Below are 19,411 nucleotides of genomic sequence, written 5' to 3' on the forward strand. Positions count from 1 at the left end.
GAACAACTGACCTTCTGAGCTCCAGGATTCCTGCATCCTGGACCCTCGCCTGTGCCCACCAACTCTACCTTCTCCCCAGCAACTCTAGGAGAACCCACAGTGCTCTGTCATCTGTGCAGCCAGTGCTAACCCGTGTCTGTGAACACCACGATAGCGATTTGTGTCTCCTGTGTCATGAACTGATCCTCCCTGTTGCTTCTGCCCTCTGTGCGTAAACAGGCCTTCATTTCTGCCAACTTAACCCCTTGCCAACTCCTCTCCTCCTCTGGCTACCACCCTATTTTTCCATTCCCTCTTCAAGTAAAACCTTTTTCCAAGTCTCTCTCTTGTCCTTTCAGAAACACACTCCCATTAGGGTTTGGCTCCCTTTGCTCCTCCAAAAGCACTCATCAGTGCCCTCGGTGCTGCCAAACCTGGGCCAAGTTCCCAGGGTGCTCACAGCAGATGTCGCCCTCCTGCACAAAATGCCTTAAAAAAAATCTTGGCTTTAAGAACCCCACAGCTGCCTACTCCCCCTGCCCCAGAACCGGCTCCCCTCACCTGCCTGACCTTGGAGCTGGGACTCAGCAGGCTCGGTATTCAAGCTCCTCCTCCTCTCCAGCCAGTCTGGGTCCACTGTGAGTGGACATCTCAGATGCTGACCCCCTGCCCCACAGTCTCTCGACAACTCCGGGCTCATACACCTGATGCTGGCCTCGCCTCATTAGGCAGCTATGGGGTCTCAACTGCTACATCCAGATAGGCTCTGACCTCCTGCTGCCCCCAATGTCTGCCCTACCTTGTCCACAGCCACTCTGTCCTCACCCTGAAATCACCCCCGAAGCCCTGCTCTCTCTCACATGCCACATCTAAGCCACCAGCAAACCTTGCTGGTTCTGCTTTCACGCTGCCAAGGGACGCCCACTTGGGCCATTCCACTCCAGTGCTGGGTCTCACACGGGTGGCCCTGCTCTGCCCTCACCTCCCCCTCAAGGCTATTCTCAACTCAAGAGTAAGAATGATCCTGCTAAAACCTACACCACATCAGGGCAAACCCTCTCAAGGCTCCTCCACGCTGGCCTCACCCCACCAGGCCTCACTCCCTTCCCTCCCCATGGCTGCCCCACTCCTCCACCCCCATTGCTTGTACCCTAACAGCATGTCCGCCCCCGGCCAGGGCCTTTGCACTGCTATTCGCTCTGCCTGGAATGTTCCTTCCCCAGGTATCTCCTAGGCTTGTATCTTTCCTTTTTGCAAATTCACTCAAATGTCACCAGATCACCAAAGCTTTTTCTAATCACCAACTGAACAATGCCACTCCCACCACCGACACCACCTAACTCTCTTCCCTCCTGGATTCTTCTGTACAGTGTTCCTGATCAGCCGCCATGGTATAGACTTCACTCATTTGTTTTTCTATTGTCTGTCCCCTCACCCGCATCCCAACAAAATCTTCACTCCAAGAAGGCAGGGGGTCTTTCTTTAATCTGCTTTGATCACTGATGTATGTACTGCCAGTAACAGGATAGTATCTAGCACTGCTTCTGAATGCAACATGCACCTGTGCTGAGCTACCTGGCAGGTGCTGCACTAAGCGTTTCATAAATGTTTTATAACACAATTTCCATTGCGGCAGAAATTAAGTCAGATATTTACTATGTATTCAGGCCTTCAATCTCCACTCTACTCAGATTATGCACAGAAAAGAATGGAATAAAGCTTCCAGAGCACCATTCTAGAACCATCTGTAAGCAGGGAGACCCTGACCACACTAAAACTGCTGTCAATCTCACCAGAAGCCAAGACCCCTGTACCATTGTCTAACTGGTCTCAGGATAACATTCCATTATGAAATCAGAATGGGGGTGCAGTCATGAAGGCAGTAACCATCAATATCACATGCCTCTGAGTTTAAATCAAATGCCAAAAACCATGGACTACTTGTACTATACAGAGTAGTTGTTTATTTGTGTATAATCAAGATGAACAAACATGTATTTGCTGAGTCCACTTAAAAGGCAACCTCAAGCTGTGCCAGGCAGCTCATGAGATTTTCTGGCGGAGCTGCCCTGAGGAGGTCCCCACCACCCCTCTCTGTGAACTACAGAGATGCTGCTACACTGGGGGCACAGCAGCCTGTGCCTGACTGGGGGCATGCTGCTTCTGAAACTGGCACTGCCAGGCCATTTTCTTCCACTGCAGTTGTGGAAACAATGATTCATGTCATTTGATCATAGAAATTCTGATTAGTGATGAATAGGCCAGGCGAGGTGGCTCACACCTGTAATGCCAGCACTTTGGGAGGCCAAGGTTGGTGGATCACTTGCGCCCAGGAGTTTAAAACCAGCCTGGGCAACACAGCAAGGCCTCATCTCTACTAAAAATACAAAAAACTAGCCAGGCGTAGTAGTGCACACCTGTGGTCCTTGCTACTCGGGAGGCTGAGGTGGGAGAATTGGTTGAACCGGGGAGGCAGAGGTTGCAGTGAGATTACACGACTGCACTCTAGCCTGGGTGACAGAGTGAGACCTTGTCAGAAAGGAAAGGAAAAAGGAAAGGAAGGGAAAGGAAAGGAAAACTGCTAAATTACAAGTAGTAAGGTAACAAAAACAAAAATGTAACCACCAAATAAAACACTGGGTTGACCAGAATGCAGGAGGCAGTGTAGGAGGTAAGGGTTCGGGCTTTAGATTCATCCTTGCCTGCCCTCACCCCAGCACTCTAAAGCTGTGTGCTGCCTGATCACCTCCATAACCTCTCTGAGCCGTGGGTTCCCCCCTGTAAAGTAGGTGGGCAATACCAACCTGAGATGGCATTGTGAGAAGAAATGAAGTCAGCTGTCCCATGACTAGCACAGAGAACTGCTATCAAGGCACAGATTAGGACTGAAGGAAGAGCTGATTCCAGCCACCCACCTTTCACAAGGACCTTAAGCTACCATCACTACGCAACAACGAGCCAAGGCTGCGGGGACAAACCTGCTGTTTGGCTAACATTGGGAGGATGATGTCAGCTATCTGTCGAGACAGTCGCTTCCACTTGTCTTCATTCTCCTTGTGGCACTGCTGCAGGACAAGAATGAACATCTCCAACACCTATAAGAGTGTGCACAATTAGAAAGTCTGCTGCCAAGAGGCGCCTTTCCACCCCCACGTGTCCGTCTGTTACACTTGTCCCAGCTCAGCTGGAAGACTCTAGGATCCAAACAGATGTGATCCCAGCGAGGATAGGGGGACACTAATGCAATCCCCACTCTATGACATGAGAAATGTAGGGGAATCAGAACAAAACACAAGTTCCTCTAGGCCACATACAAGGTGCACACTTTGCTCAAGAGGATTTGCCATCATTGTTATTTGTATAGAATTTGTAATATTTCACAATCAGAGAAAAGGCACAACATGAAAATCAAATGTATATTAATCTTTGGCAAAATTCAAACACAGCCTTGACTAAACTATTCTGCAGGTGGGTCACTGCCTTTGTGGACATTCACTTCAATTCTGTGTTCTCTGCAGAGGCAATCTACTGAACAGCATCTACTTCCCAGATGTATACATGGTTGAGCACAAGTTTATTAGTGATCATTTCTAAACAGAGATATCCAGAGCTCACTGAACATGTGGCTGATGAACTCCTCTCCAGGACACCCACCCACCCAAGCAGCTCTGCCTGCCACCACCTCCTTGCCAGTTGCTCATTTTCAGACCTCTTTATGATACATGTACTCTTGCATTGCAATTATGTGATTTAATTAGGTGTTAAGTATTTAATTAAATACTACAGGGGTTAATTAAAATATGAATGAACAAAGAAAGTGCTGCTTCTTATGAGAAAAGCTATGGCTTTATGAAGATTCAAAGACAAACAGCTAAAAAGAATTGACAAAATAAGTGAGGGCTAGACAACAGTACAAGTTAAAAGAAAGAAGTCATTAAAAAAGAGAGATTTCTGCACTCAGCCTTCCTCAAAATGTCTTTGAATTCTTATGCCACTTTAAGAAAACAAAACCAGAAATCAGCTCAAAGAAAAATACCTTAGCCCTATGTCAAAATAGTGGTAAATAAATATACAAATAAAGTTTTTATTTCAGAGTTGAGATTTCTATCATTTTAAGGTTTCTACCATCTTGACCAACACTGTGAACTGATTTTTGGTCCTCGTTTTGGAAAAGAGGGCCTCACTATCTTGAACGATCTCGTGACTCTCAGACCAGGAGTCAGGTAAACTCCTGTGGCTGTGCCCACATTACAGATAAACACCAGGCCGGGCACGGTGGCTCATGCCTGTAATCCTAGCACTTTGGGAGGCCAAGGCAGGAGGATCACTTGAGGTCAGGAGTTCGACACAGCCTGGCCATCATGGTGAAACCCCATCTCTACTAAAAAGACAAAAAAAAATTAGCTGGGCATGGTGGTGCGTGCCTGTAATCCCAGCTACTCGGCAGGTGGAGGCAGGAGAATTGCTTAAACCCGGGAGGTGGAGCTTGCAGTGAGCCAAGATCGTGCCACCACGCTCCAGCCTGGGCGACCGAGAGAGACTCCATCTCAAAAAAAAAAAAAAAAAGATACACACCAACGCCACCTCCTGCCACTGCACCTCCCCCACCCCACCCCACCCCACCCCCGCCCCCGCCCCCAACCTCCCTCCCCATCCCCCTGCACTGGCATCTCCCCAGGCCCCAGAAAGCTCAAACCTGGTTCAAAGTAACACAGTTAACAGTGAGCGTTACCACATGGCACTTCCTTCCATCTGCACAGGTCAATAAAGTATCCACAACAGTTCCAACACACATTCGTCTTACCTGATGGTACTGGATGAGTCTCAGTAACATTGACACCACCACCTCTTTTTGGGTTTCAAGCTCTTTTCCTGCATCAGCTTTATTTGTTCCTCTTAATACAAAGAGGTCGTGGACTATGGGCTGCAGAGCCGGTATGGCTGTGGGGAAAAAAGGGCACCCTTATCAGGCATTTCATGAAAATTACATTTGGAAAACTTCTCTCAACATCTACAAAATGCTTTCAAGAAATAAAGAAAACCCTTACACATACTTGGTTTATGGTAAGAGATGAATTAAGGTTATCAATCATTATACCATGTGGAAGGTCAAAGTCTTCCTCTGAACACTGATCATTTTGTGATGGCTTCTAAAAAAAGAAAAAAAACCTAGGGCTCCTGTAATTTAACACCACTTCTGAAAAAAGGTGACTCCAATTCAAAAGTCAATTTGAAAATGATAAAACTTTCCAAATAACCAAAACAGCAACAGTCCTGGTCTCAAGAATAATCTACTTGATTCATCTGAAAAGACAATAAAAACTTCCACATAATACATTTAGTCAAAGCCACTGGATTATTATGCTTTTTTAAGTAAACTCACTCTCTCATTAGATAGATAAGGGACTTTCCCCCAGGTCTTATTTTGGTCTAAAACAGAAGTCAAAATAAATTAATTGGTCTACTATGACCACATATAAAAAAGTATAAGAAATGTCTTTCATTGGCACACAGGAACACTCTGACCCTCAATGTCATGCATACACAGGAACACTGACCCCTCAGTGACACATACGCTCACACATGAGCACACACAGAGGCACACTCTGACCCCTCAGTGACACGTATGCACACACATGAGCACACACAGAGGCACACTCTGACCCTCAATGTCATGAGCGCATAGGAACACTGACCCCTCAGTGACACGTATGCACACACATGAGCACACATACACACAGAGGCACACTCTGACCCCTCAGTGACACGCACACACATACACACACACACACACGAGGCACCCTCTGACCCCTCAGTGAAGGGCACACTGCAACCCTCTTTGACACACACACAAACACTCTGACCTCTCAGTGACACACACACTCTCTCTGGCCCTGAGACATGCCCACACAGGAATACTCACTGACCCTTCAGTGGCATGCACGCATGGGTATACTCTCTGACCCTCTCACAGATGACCAAGCTTCCCAGCGCAAAGTACTGGGTTTGGCTGCCTACTGATTTTCTGTCCAAAGACCCTCCAAGTCTGGGAAACCAAACACCTATGCCTTTAATAATCTATACTTTGGCTGTGTGAATCTGAAGCCCTTGTGAGGCCATGGCAAAGACTAACTGGCTTAGCTATGTAAAGACTGAGAGGTCAGCCAAGGCCCTGCCTCACAACACAGCATGGCTGACACTCTTCTGCACACACGCTGAGTCGAAAAGACTAAGTAGTAGTGCCATTCTCACATCTGGGGGTTTGCAAGGGTCTTAGGATGTGTCCCTGTCAAAGTTCAAAAGCCTACAGATTCCAGCAAAGGAGTCAGGGAGGGGTCAATAGGGCAATGCTGGAAGACCAGTTCAAAAAGCTCAAAGAAAGATTTGCAACTCATTCATAAAACCACACTAGCTCCTTCCACAGGCTGGAGGCTTGCACAGCTGGCCATCTCCTGGGGTTCTTATTTAAGCTCCAGCAAAATCATCAGGCAAAACAGAAAGCCCTGAACCCAAGTCAAAACTATATCTCTAATACCACTGGATGAGAGATCAAAATTTAATTCACGGCAAGTTCGATTTAATAATTTTTAGTGTTTCATCACTTCTTGGCCTTTGGCTAAGATCAAGTGAAGAACTTTTAGTGTTTCTTCTGAATGAACACGAACTTTATATTCAGCATCTATCTGTACCTTAGGCTATCTTACTGTTTCTTGAATTTTTTTTCCCTGAGAAGATTACAAATTGCTGAGAGTAAAGAATATGCTCTCTTCTCTTTTGAAACATCTCTAACCAGTACATTCACATACACAGACGCACAGACATGCATGCAGAGCCTGAGAAGCACACGGCCGCCACTGACAAAGTTCCAAGTGGGTGTATGAAAACGAACACTGGCAAGCACATCATGACACCGAAGATGACAGTGAAAGGTGTGTCCCGTTACCGTGTGTCACAGCCTTCCTTCCACTGGCCATGATGCCATCACAGAGCTGAATGATTTTAGGAATTCCAATGATCTGTTTTGAATGATAGCGTTCATAAGATAGTAATACCAAGAAGAAAAAGATGTTTGGAATGATTGCTTCTGATTCCCTAGAAACAAAAACATCCATTTAGGCCTTTCTTTTAAAATTCAGATACATATCAATATAAGCAACATAAAATAATTGATGATTCAACCTTGACAGCAAGCGCACATTAAGCTAACAGGTGTCAGTGATCTACTCTAACCCCATCCCTGCCACAGTGCATCCCATCTGTGCCCTCGTGCAGAGCCGGGACACGTGTAAAGGTTCGGAGGGAGCAGGTAGAAGGCACCTGACGGCACAGGGGCACAGCAGCTACGATCTTCCTAGTTCTCCTCTGCCTCTTTGCTCTTGAAGAAATTAAAACTCAAAAGAGAAAAAGTAACTTGCCCCAAAACACAGTGCAGGTGTCACGTAATTAGAATAAACACTATGTTTCCAGACCCCAGGGAATCTGGAAACACTTTCCTTCTGCACTAAATTTTCCTAATTAAAGTATTTATTAAGCATTTCAGGCACTAAAAGAATTTTAACTTTCAATAATTATAAACCTGTAAGGGACCAGCAAGAAGTATTAAAACCTCAACATCTAGCAAGAAAAAGCTGCAGAGAATACAAGTGCATAATAATTACTGAAGACAACCTTATATAAAAACTGCTTTCTCGAAGAAGATTTAAAAACTAGTGCTCCACCACAAGATTTCACTCCGCCATCTGTCAACACAATTAAATGCTTTGAAATGTGCAATGAAAACTGACAACATATGGAATTTTCAGATACATAACTACTTCCAAACAAGTCTTGAGATATACATTAATTTTTAAGAGAAGCAAAAATGCACAGTAGGTTAATCAGATTTCCATTTAAAGAAAACGGCAAAAATGCCTAACAGTAGTTTAAACATTCATCTTAATAACCTAAATTACATGTAAGTACACAAGAAGGAGAAAAAACATCTAAAATAATAAAATGCTATTACCTGAACTGGCCCACTTCAATATATTCAAACTGTTTCAATACAAAGCCAATAAACACCTACAGGGAGGAAAATAAAATTTCACATCAATAATAGGATTAAAATGTAAAAACCAGGCTTCTTTTCCTCCTGCTTATCTGCATAAATTTTAAATAAATTTCTTGACAGCTGATAAATTTGACTATAAGCATAACTCTATTCTGAAATCAGCCTAGATAATTGCAGAACACATTCAGGAATCCCCTCAACAACTTTACTACACCCTAAGGTGAAATCTCATTGGAAAAACAAATAATAAATTCCAAGAGACATCAGACAATACCCAAAAGTACACCCTGGGGACTCATCTGTTCCCGTTAATGGCAGACAGGGTGGCACAGATTCCCTGAAACTGGTTTAGTAATAAGATATCCAAAGGAGTCGACCTTCGTCCCCCCACCATCTGAGAAGCAACACGTAAGGGCTGCACGGGAGCCAGTTTTGTGTCACACTGTATTCCCTGCAGCTGTCAGCTTTCCCCAACCTGAAGGGGAGCTTCCATGGATAAAGCATGGAGCATATGGCCTGGCTTTCTCAGAGCCTCTGGGCAGAATGCAAACATACAGCAGGTGCTCAATAAATCATTATCAGCATAGAGTTCAATGGTTTGTCTGTTCTAGTGTTCTATTCTTGTTCATAAAACTGTCATTGTATTGAATCTTAAGAACTGGGAGAAAGGGGACCGGTTGATGAAAAGCAATTAGAACAAACATGAAACCACAGCAGTCTTTGTTCTTACTAGAATGGAACAAATCAGGGGTCTGGCTTCCCTTGGGGTACCCCTGCCCCCCCGAGAGCCTGCTCCTCTCAGCCCCTGCTGCCCACAGCCATAGACCAGGGCTTCTCCCCAGGCAGCCTCCTAGTGTCAAAGGAAAGGAAAAGAAGTTCCCAATGCATATTTCCTGAGGAGAGCAATGGCCCATTTAGACGGATTTTCTTCGGATAGGTTTTGTGAAAGAAGGATCCAAGCATCAGGCCAAGGCAAAGCCCACCCCTTGACGCCTCTCTCATTAAAAGCAGACCCCAGGCCAGGTGCGGTGGCTCACGCCTGTAATCCCAGCATTTTGGGAGGCCGAGGCAGGCAGATCACGAGGTCAGGAGATCGAGACCATCCTGGCTAACACGGTGAAACCCCATCTCTACTAAAAATACAAAAAATTAGCCAGGCGTAGTGGTGGGTGCCTGTAGTCCCAGCTACTCAGGAGGCTGACGCAGGAGAATGGCGTGAACCCAGGAGGCGGAGCTTGCGGTGAGCCGAGATCACGCCACTGCACTCCAGCCTGGGTGACAGAACGAGACTCCATCTCAAAAAAATAAAAAACAAACGAACCAACAAAAAAAAAAACCAAGCAGATACCACCCCAATACCCACTGTGGGAAATCAGTGTTGACCCAGTGCCCTCAGTTCTCCTAGGGAAACAGACCCTTTCAGGTGAGTAACAGTGCTAACAGGATTAACAGATTTACGTCTAGAAGGAAATAGAGAAGTGTAATATTTCTAACTCAAAAATATTCCTACCCCACATAGGAAAGTAGCCCAAGATCATGGCTCAAAAATGACAGTTAAATTTTGACGATGAAAAGGCAGTTTCATCTGCAGTGATTTAACTGGGACAAATCTTGAGGAAAATGTGCATCATGAAGGGACAGGACTAGCCAGAATCTGGTGCCTGCAGCAACTACAGGAGGAAGGCAATGCAGCCAAGAGGGGAAGAGTGCAAATGCTTGTGCAGAGCCACACAGCTCCCACATGGACTCCAGGAGCACGGGTCTCAGTTACCGTCCTGCTAAATTCCATTCCTTTTTAAAGAGGTAAGCTAACCTGTTAGGTGGCTTGAAACTGCAGATGACCAATTATGGTAATAATTGATAATCCGTTTAAACTAACTCTCTAGATTTTGCAAAAATGTTCCCCAAACAATAAATCTTAATTATATCTCACAATTTAAATTCAAACTTATTTTGGAGGGGAGGCAAGTGGATGGGACAAACCTTTGGAAATCCCTAACAGCCAACCCCAGGTTAGCCTTGAGTCCAGGGAGCTGGGGCAAGGATGTCGACTTGCTGAGGCTGGCTATGCCCTGGGCCTTGTGCACCAGCTAGGTGCATGAAAAAGATAAGCAGCAGCAACTGATGAGGGAAAAATGCAGACCACATTTCTTTTTTTTTTTTTTTTTTTTTTGAGACGGAGTCTCGCTCTGTCACCCAGGCTGGAGTGCAGTGGCGCAATCTCGGCTCACTGCAAGCTCCGCCTCCCGGGTTCACGCCATTCTCCTGCCTCAGCCTCTCCGAGTAGCTGGGACTACAGGCACCCGCCACCACACCCGGCTAACTTTTTTGTATTTTTAGTAGAGACGGGGTTTCACCGTGGTCTCGATCTCCTGACCTCGTGATCCGCCCGCCTCGGCCTCCCAAAGTGCTGGGATTACAAGCATGAGCCACTGCGCCCGGCCCACATTTCTTTAAAGTAGATTTCAGTGTCTTTTAGGGTAATTTGTACTAAATTAGGAACAGGTATGATGGATGAAAGATAAAAGTGACAAACCTGATCTGAATCCAGAAGACAGTAATTAACCCGTAACTGAACCAGCTGCGCCAGCAAATCTAAAACCTGCTTCTGTAACTGCACAGATGTTGTTGTCGTGTACTGTTTTAAAGCTTTTATAACAAGAGGTTCAAACAAACGAATGTGATTATGAATAGCATTCTATAAAAAAAAAAAAAAAAGAAAGAATCCATAAGTGAGCCTTCAACTGAAAGCTTCAAGCAAAATACCTGGAAAGTCTCAGCTCCAGTTTCATCTCTAGCACTGACACGCCTGAGTTCACATGCCACAAACGGCACCATTTACCTTATCTGCACGGTTCTTTGTGACACTCGTGAGGTTTGTCTTCAACTGGGTAGACACTTTCTGGAGGACATCAAACCATCTGCCAAATGGGAATAAAAGGGAAGCAGAGAATGAGAATAATCTCCTCTGCACTCAGATATACTCCTGTTCAAATCAATTTCACATTCACACGATCAGAACGTGTCAGACTGGGAAACAACTTGAAAGGCCACTCAGTGTGGCAGCATCACCCTCTTGAGATAATGACACTCTATTTAGAGTTTACAGCTGCCTGACAGCCATCAAGTCTCGTCACCCGTAGAAGGCTACTCAAGTCTGAGCTTTTTTCTGCTACAGGAAACTGACTACTCAGCCTAGTCTTAGGTGAGATTTGAGAGAAAGGTGAAGTCATTTTAAGATCAGTAATTTAGAAGAAATCACATTTTTTTGGAGGACAAGCCTTTAAAATATTTATATCAATGATATCCTTTCTAAGAAACATATATGAAATTAACCCAAACATGCACACATGCTTATTAATACCCCAAATGGTTACAGAAAGCATTGAAACAGACTTACTCCTGAAACTCCAATATATAGTAAGTACATTACTAACATACAGCCTGGAACATGGGTATTTTCCTTGACTCCTGACTCTAGTGTTTTAATTGTAGTTATTTAATCGCTAAATTTATAAAAGGAAAAACAACGGATTCTATTATTGCTACCATACAGATTAGCAACTCAAATACCTGTTCATACTTATGGCAATTTAAGAAGTCCTGTATTCCAGGCATTAAAAACACAAACATAAATTTAAGTGAAAAGAGGCTGGGCATGGTGGCTCACACCTGTAATCCCAGCATTTTGGGAGGCCAAGACAGGCAGATCATGAGGTCAGGAGATCGAGACCATCCTGGCTAACATGGTGAAACCCCGTCTCTACTAAAAATACAAAAAAAATTAGCCAGGCATGATGGCAGGCGCCTGTAGTCCCAGCTACTCGGGAGGCTGAGGCAGGAGAATGGCGTGAACCCAGGAGGTAGAGTTTGCAGTGAGCTGAGATTGCACCACCGCACTCCAGCCTGGGTGACAGAGCAAGACTCCTTCTCAAAAAAAAAAAAAAAAAAAAAAAAAAAAAATTTAAGTGAAAAGAGACTTCTAGTCATAAAGTTGACAAAACACAAGGTAATATATCCAAGATGCTTCTACGACCTTCACACACCTCTAAACACCAGCACTACTGTGCTGCAATGAAGCTGTTCTTTCATCCTTGTTACAGGCCTGAAAAGTGCCACCAACACATGCCACACCACTCTACAGGTCCTGTGCTTTGAATGGGTGGGGACACTATGAACTGCATTCTAGTTTGCTGACACACTTTGGCAATGAGAGCTGGCTGCTTCTCAGCCCACTCAGTGTTCCTCCTCTACCCCTACCTCTGAGATGTGTAAGTCCCAAGCCCATCTCACTCACTGGCCACACACTTCTTGCAAGGCTGGGCTATGCCTTAAATCATCTTTGCATCAACCATATTTCCTAGAGTTCTTTGAATACAGCAGACTATTAGAAGATGTTCGCTAACATTTTTCGTTCTTATTCTTTTACAAAGTATTTCCTGCTTGCTTTTTCGTGCTTCCACCAACGACAGCATTCTTGCCACAACTGTTACCCCGAGGTGTCGTGCTCCTGCTCCGCCTGCACCATGTTCCTCAGGCTGGCGTCAGCGAGGGCCTGGGTGAAGTGGGTGTACGGGGCCATGAAGCAGTAGTGGTACAAGCCTGGCCTCACACTGGAGGAGCCAAGGCGCTGTGCTCGGCCTTGTGACTTGCTGGGGTTGGAAGATAAGCCGTCAAACTGGGAGGCCAAGTTTGTCCCAAAGAGAGTCTTCAACAACTACAGTGAAAAAAATGAGGCATCAACAATGTGGTGTGAACAACACTTTTAAGAATCTCCCACACAAATATCAAATTCATCTGTAAATAACTGGATATGTTGGCAAAGATTCACAACGTGAAATTCTTCCTGTGAATCACTATTGACACCTCGTGAGATATTGTATGAAGTGCTGTTTGTACCTTAAATAGGAGTTTTGGGTTTCCTGACCATTCTAAATGAGACTGAGCATTCTAAACAAAACCCCCGAGGGACTGGAAGTTAACTAGCGAGGTTGCAGGGGAGCTTCTGATGTCCTTTGCCCTCCACAGTGACAGCCCTTGTCCTCCTGGGGAGTGAAGGGAAGGATGGCCTCTCGGCTCAATCATGGAGTGAGCCGAAAAGTGCTATGCTGGACCCACAATCCTCCCAGCTGATTACACCACCAGCACCTGCTTCTTAAGGAGTAGCAGCGTTTTGTCGTCATACCCGAAAGTCTTAACAGAACAGGAAAAGAATGAAGCTCTTACTTGTTGAACACAAACAGTTGCCATCATTGGTTCTCGACTAAAGCAGGATTTCAGGTATCCTAGGATCTCTTCAACACACTGTGGAAAGAACAGTGAGACATTAAGTGACTCAGAGATGACCCATTATTGTACGAATCCTAGACAGAAATCAAAGGTACAAGATAACTTCCATTTAAATCGTGTAAATAGTAGAGGAAAATCAGAGGAAAGTTTTCAATTTCTTATTTTGAACAGTCAGTAAAAAGTCTTGAAATCCAAGTTATATACATTACAACCATTCTTTCATGCATCTATGTATCTGTTCATTCATTCATTAATTCAATAAACTGTTATCAAGTACCTATTGTCTACTAGGTATCCAGTCCTGTTCTCAGGGCAGGAATTCAGAAGTGTGCAAAGCAGCTAAGAGCCCTGCATCTGTAGAGCCCCTGAATATGTTCAGTGAACACAACTATGATACAGCAATGTGTGATTTACCACAAATTAGTCCTAGAATTGTCTTACAGTGATCTGCAAAAATGACCAAATAACTACCTTAATGTTACTATTCTCACAAGCATTTTTATCAACATCTATAACGAGATGTACAGCACCCAATGTCCTTTTCAAGAATCAAGAATGGGCTGGGAGTGGTGGCTCACGCCTGTAATCCCAGCATTTTGGGAGGCCGAGGCAGGTGCATCACTTGAGATCAGGAGTTCGAGACCAGCCTGACCAATATAGTGAAACCCCATCTCTACTAAAAATACAAAATTAGCCAGGCGTGGTGGCGCACACCTGTAATCCCAGCTACTTGGGAGGCTGAGGCAGGAGAATCGCTTGAACCAGGGAGGCAGAGGTTACAGTGAGCCGAGATGGTGCCACTGCACTGGAGTTGTTACCTGGGCAACAAGAGCGAAAGTCCATCTCAAAAAAAAAAAAAAAAAAAAGGTGGCCGGGCGTGGTGGCTCACGCTTGTAATCCCAGCACTTTGGGAGGCCGAGGCGGGTGGATCACGAGGTCAGGAGATCGAGACCACGGTGAAACCCCGTCTCTACTAAAAATACAAAAAATTAGCTGGGCGTGGTGGCAGGCGCCTGTAGTCCCAGCTACTCGGAGAGGCTGAGGCAGGAGAATGGCGTGAACCCGGGAGGCGGAGCTTGCAGTGAGCCGAGATTGCGCCACTGCACTCCAGCCTGGGCGACAGAGCGAGACTCTGTCTCAAAAAAAAAAAAAAAAAAAAAAAGGAATCAAGAAAGAAGAAAATGCTAACTCGAAGAGCACCACCAATCTAGGCATTCAGAATGCACAGCCTGTTTCACCACTGCCTGGCTAATCATGAACCAGTTTCTATCAGCTGCTAAAAGCCAATACCAATTAGACTGAAAATGCCTCTCTCTCCACTTGTTTAACAAAATATCCTCTACTAATAAGCAATAGATTCTTGTTGGTTTCAAATACTCAAGGGCCACACATTTTTAAAATTCTGATGTGCTCAAATTATATTCTCAATGTTTAAGGTTGTTCTTGTCGGAATTGAATTTGTCACACGTCACTTTTTGTTTTTACTAGCTCCCAGCAGATACCCAATACATGTTAAATGAAAAAATTACAAATAGAGCCTGTGAATCACTATTTGTCTAACAAAGGACTTTAACAAATGTGTATGGAATGCGTGATGTGCACCAGAAACTGAAGCCCTGGAAAAGGTGAGAAAGCATGCTGTTTCTGGCCTTTCGAGAGCTCCCCAAGTACCAGGGAACCAGGGCTCTGCTACAAATACTAATATCCAATATAATAGAGCGAGACTTCCACTACTGAGCACAATGAGGGTGAGGGACTGGGTTTACCCTCCTGCCTGAAACAACCAAAGCAAACCAAAAAACAAAACAGACAAAACCCAGAGTCCTCAAGACACTGGACATCAGCAATGAAGGACAGTGATCCCTGGGAGACAAGAGACTAAGTCAGCCCTATGGCTGTCCCAACTCACTGCTTTGAGAGAGTTCCTAGGCTGTGGCACAAGGAGGAGGGACAGGCAACCCTCTGAATTGAAGAGGTGCTGAGAATCTAAGGAGACCAAGACAGCCACAGTTCATAAGACAGAGCACCAGAGAAGAGAAAACAAGACAGACAGAGCTCCGGAGATCTGGGGAAGGTCCCCCTCGAGTACTCAGCAGAGCTGTGTGTGTGAGAAAACTCCCCGAGGCCAGGGAGAGAAGCATCAGAAAGGATTACAAGGAGCAGTGCTCAGCGCTCACACAGGGCTAGAAAGTCACTGTTCTCAGCAGGCACACTGGAAAACCCGAACTTTCTGGTTCGTTAGGTAGAGTACTCAGGATGGTCTTGCCTCCTAAGCACTCTACCTAATTATTCCTAAAGAGGAATAATTAGTCCAAAAAAAAAATTAGTCCTAGACTAAGCACTGCTCCAACCCATCTGACAAATTATAAAGCAAGACCCAAAAGAGTAAACCATCTGCATGTAACTCAACTAACCTCAGAACAAAGCTCAAGAAGATCTATGGGAACACAAAAATATATAGCATCCAACAAAGTAAAATTCACAATGTTGGGCATCCAATCAAAAATTGGCAGCCATGCAAAGAGGCAGGAAAACACAATCCAAAATGAGGAGTATCAATCAACCATTCAAAAACACCAAGAACTGGGAAGTTATTAGAAGATCTTAGAACTAGCAGAGGAGGACATTAAAACAGTTATTACAACTGTGTTCACAAAGCTAAATAGAGACACAGGGAGACATTTTTAAAAGACCTAAATCAAACTTCTAGAGATAAAAACACAATTAGTGATATACACTGAACAGGGGCCAGACATGGTGGCTCATGCCTATAATCCCAACACTTTGGGAGACTGAGGCAGATGAATCACCTGAGGTCAGGAGTTCAAGGCCAGTTTGGCCAACATGGTGAAACCCCATCTCTAATAAAAATACAAAAATTAGCTGGGTGTGGTGGCACGTGCCTGTAGTCCCAGCTACTCGGGAGGCTGAGGCAGAAGAATCGCTTGAGCCTGGGAGGTGGAGGTTGCAGTGAGCAGACATCACACCACTAAACTCCAGCCTAGGCAACGGAGTGAGGCTGTTTCAAAAACAAAAAAAATACGCTGGACAGGATTAACAACAGATTAGACACTGTAGAAGAAAAGATTAGAGAACTTGAAAACATAGTAATAGAAACTATACAAAACAGAGAACACATAAAACAATCAAACACTGAAAAGAGCATCAGTAATCTATGGGACAACACTAAGCAATCATTCAGGAAATCACAGCCCCTTTAAGAGAGGGAAAAAAGGAGAGGGAAAGGGCAGAAAAAAAATCTTTGAAGAAATAATGGCCTAGTCGGGTGCAGTGGCTCACGCCTGTAATCCCAGCACTTTGGGAGGCCCAGGCAGGCAGATCACGAGGTCGGGAGATTGAGACCACCCTGGCTAACGTGGTGAAACCTCCTCGTCTCTACTAAAAATACAAAAAATTAGCCAGGCGTGGTGGCGGGCGCCTGTAGTCCCAGCTACTTGGGAGGCTGAGGCAGGAGAATGGCTTGAACCCGGGAGATGAAGCTTGCAGTGAGCCAAGATAGCGCAGCACTGCACTCCAACCTGGGCGACAGAATGAGACATTGTCTCAAAAAAAAAAAAAAAAAAAAAAAAAGGAATGGCCTAAAATTTTCCAAACTTTAAAAATACTATGAAGTCACAGACCCAAGCTCAATAAACTCAGGCACAAGAAACACAAGATATAAAAAAAACTACATCAGGGCATATCATTACCAAATCACCCAAAACAGACAGTATAAAGTCTGTCACCCATGCTGGAGTGCAGTGGCATGATCATGGCTCTCTGCAGCCTCAACCTCCCAGGCTCAAGCAATCCTCCCACTTCAGCCCCGAGTAGCTGGCAAAAGAAAACTCCAACACATAATACATTTCAATTATGTAGAAAAATGAGTATGGAATAAACAAGGATTAGAAGACAAGAAAAACAAAATATTAACTGTCAAGAATGTGGAATTATTATTTTTTATTCCTAGTGTTGCTATTTCGAAAAAGAAAATGATTCTATTTTAATTCTAAGGTCCCTGCGCCTTTAAATCCTGGAACTAGGTAAACTCACAGAAGTCTGAAGAAAACCTGCTCATACCCGTCGCCACATCAAGCTCACCTCTCCAGCTACACTTATGCTCAGACCCCAACACCCAGTCCCGCACACATCCAGAGGCCTACGCATGTTGGTGCAGGGGTTCTGATGCCTTTACCTAAGCAAGGTCACAGACAAGGCTCAATAGTTTGTATATCTCAAGCCTGGCCTGACAATCTAAGCATCTGGATATCTTTCCAGCTGCCTCAGAACTGCTGTGTGGCAGAAAGAGATCTGAAACCTTGCCATGCTGTGAGTCAGTGAGGGAGATTCCTCAAAACAGGGGCCAGGTACAAACAAGAACCTGTGAAAGCTTCTACCCTACATATCCTCCTCCAAAAGACCATGGATAAAAACTCAACAATTAAGCAGGTGAGGCTTCCAAAGTACAAACAAAAGGATATACGAGAAAGCTAAAATGGGCCTCTGTCATGAAACAGCAAAAAAGATGAACTTAGAAAAACAAAAAAGGAGAGGTGAGTAAATCTACCTTTAACTGTAAAGACACATGCCAGAGAATAAGATGCTTAATTATCCAGTTATTCTTATGCCAAACGTAAAAATTTTCAGAGATGAGCTTATTATCTATATGTACCTTTAAAAATATATAGATACACACACAACCATCTGGCTGATTTCAGGAATATAAAGATCAACTAACGTCAATCTTCATTAAATTGTGACTTGTTAGTAATTTACTTTTATTATTTGGATAAGGCAGCATTTGATACATTCACTGACTGTAATTGAAAAATAGCCATTTCTATGTATGACAGTCATAATAATAGGGTAAAAAAAACCCACAACGAAAAAGAAAATCTTATTATTTAAAGAATCCCATCTAGATGATGTTTATTTTGGTATATCTCACATTCAAATTTAAAACATGTAGTATTTTCCATTTTGCTAAAATGTGTTATACATGGAGACTGCTGGCCACTAAAGACTACTTATTAAGCACAGTGGTTTAGAGCAAAGAGAGGGAGATCTGAAAATATGGCTGGGTGAGGTGGCTGACGCCTGTGATCCCAGCACTCTAGGAGGCTGAGGTGGGTGGATCACAAGGTCAGGAGTTCAAGACTAGCCTGGCCAACGTGGTGAAACCCCATCTCCACTAAAAATACAAAAAACTAGCCAGGCGTGGTGGCAGGTGCCTGTAATCCCAGCTACTCCAGAGGCTGAGGTAGGAGAATCGCTTGAACCCAGAAGGCAAAGGTTGCAGTGGGCCGAGATTCTGCCAATGTACTCCAGCCTGGGCGACAGAGCAAGACTCCACCTCAAAAAAAAAAAAGAAGGTATGCTTCCAAAATGGCCGAATAGGAACAGCTCCAGTCTACAGCTCCCAGTGAGACCGACGCAGAAGACAGGTGATTTCTGCATTTCCAACTGAGGTACCTAGTTCATCTCACTGGGACTGGTTGGACAGTGGGTGCAGCCCACGGAGGGCAAGCCGAAGCAGGGCGGGGCGTTGCCTCACCCAGGAAGCACAGGGGGTCGGGGGATTTCCCTTTCCTAGCCAAGGGAAGCCCTGAGTGACTGTACCTGAAGGAGCGGTACACTCCTACCCAAATACTGCGCTTTTCCCACAGTCTTCACAACCAGCAGACCAGGAGATCCTCTCTTGTGCCTGGCTCAGCGGGTCCCACGCCCACGAGGCCTTGCTCACTGCTAGCGCAGCAGTCTGAAATCGACCTGGGATGTGGGAGCTTGGCCGGGGGAGGGGCGTCCACCACTGCTGAGGCTAGAGTAGGCGGTTCTATGCTCACAGTGTAAACAAAGCAGCAGCGAAGTCGAACTGGGCAGAGCCCACCGCAGCTCAGCAAGGCCTACTGCCTCTCTAGGTTCCACCTCTGGGGGAAGGGCACATCTGAACAAAAGGCAGCAGACAGCTTCTCCAGACTTAAACATACCTGCCTGACAGCTCTGAAGAGAGCAGTGGTTCTCCCAGTATGGCATTCAAGCTCCGATAACGGACAGACTGCCTCCTCAAGTGGGTCCCTGACCCCCACGTAGCCT

At 45.0% G+C, this 19,411-nt stretch overlaps 1 protein-coding gene across 1 annotated transcript in view; it reads right to left on the reverse strand.

Moving 5' to 3' along the window:
* The window catches only part of HTT (huntingtin), a 169,522-nt gene that overhangs the window by 58,914 nt on the left and 91,197 nt on the right, over window positions 1-19,411 (reverse strand). The window contains exons 30-37 of the mRNA XM_030801394.1: window positions 13,256-13,333; window positions 12,523-12,746; window positions 10,872-10,950; window positions 10,566-10,727; window positions 7,985-8,040; window positions 6,923-7,071; window positions 4,784-4,920; window positions 2,958-3,074 (exon numbers count right to left, since the gene is read on the reverse strand). Coding sequence (XP_030657254.1) covers window positions 2,958-3,074; window positions 4,784-4,920; window positions 6,923-7,071; window positions 7,985-8,040; window positions 10,566-10,727; window positions 10,872-10,950; window positions 12,523-12,746; window positions 13,256-13,333 — 1,002 coding nt within the window. The remainder of the gene's footprint in view (window positions 1-2,957; window positions 3,075-4,783; window positions 4,921-6,922; window positions 7,072-7,984; window positions 8,041-10,565; window positions 10,728-10,871; window positions 10,951-12,522; window positions 12,747-13,255; window positions 13,334-19,411) is intronic.

Source organism: Nomascus leucogenys, chromosome 20, assembly GCF_006542625.1.
Source record: "Nomascus leucogenys isolate Asia chromosome 20, Asia_NLE_v1, whole genome shotgun sequence".
Classification (NCBI taxonomy): domain Eukaryota; kingdom Metazoa; phylum Chordata; class Mammalia; order Primates; family Hylobatidae; genus Nomascus; species Nomascus leucogenys.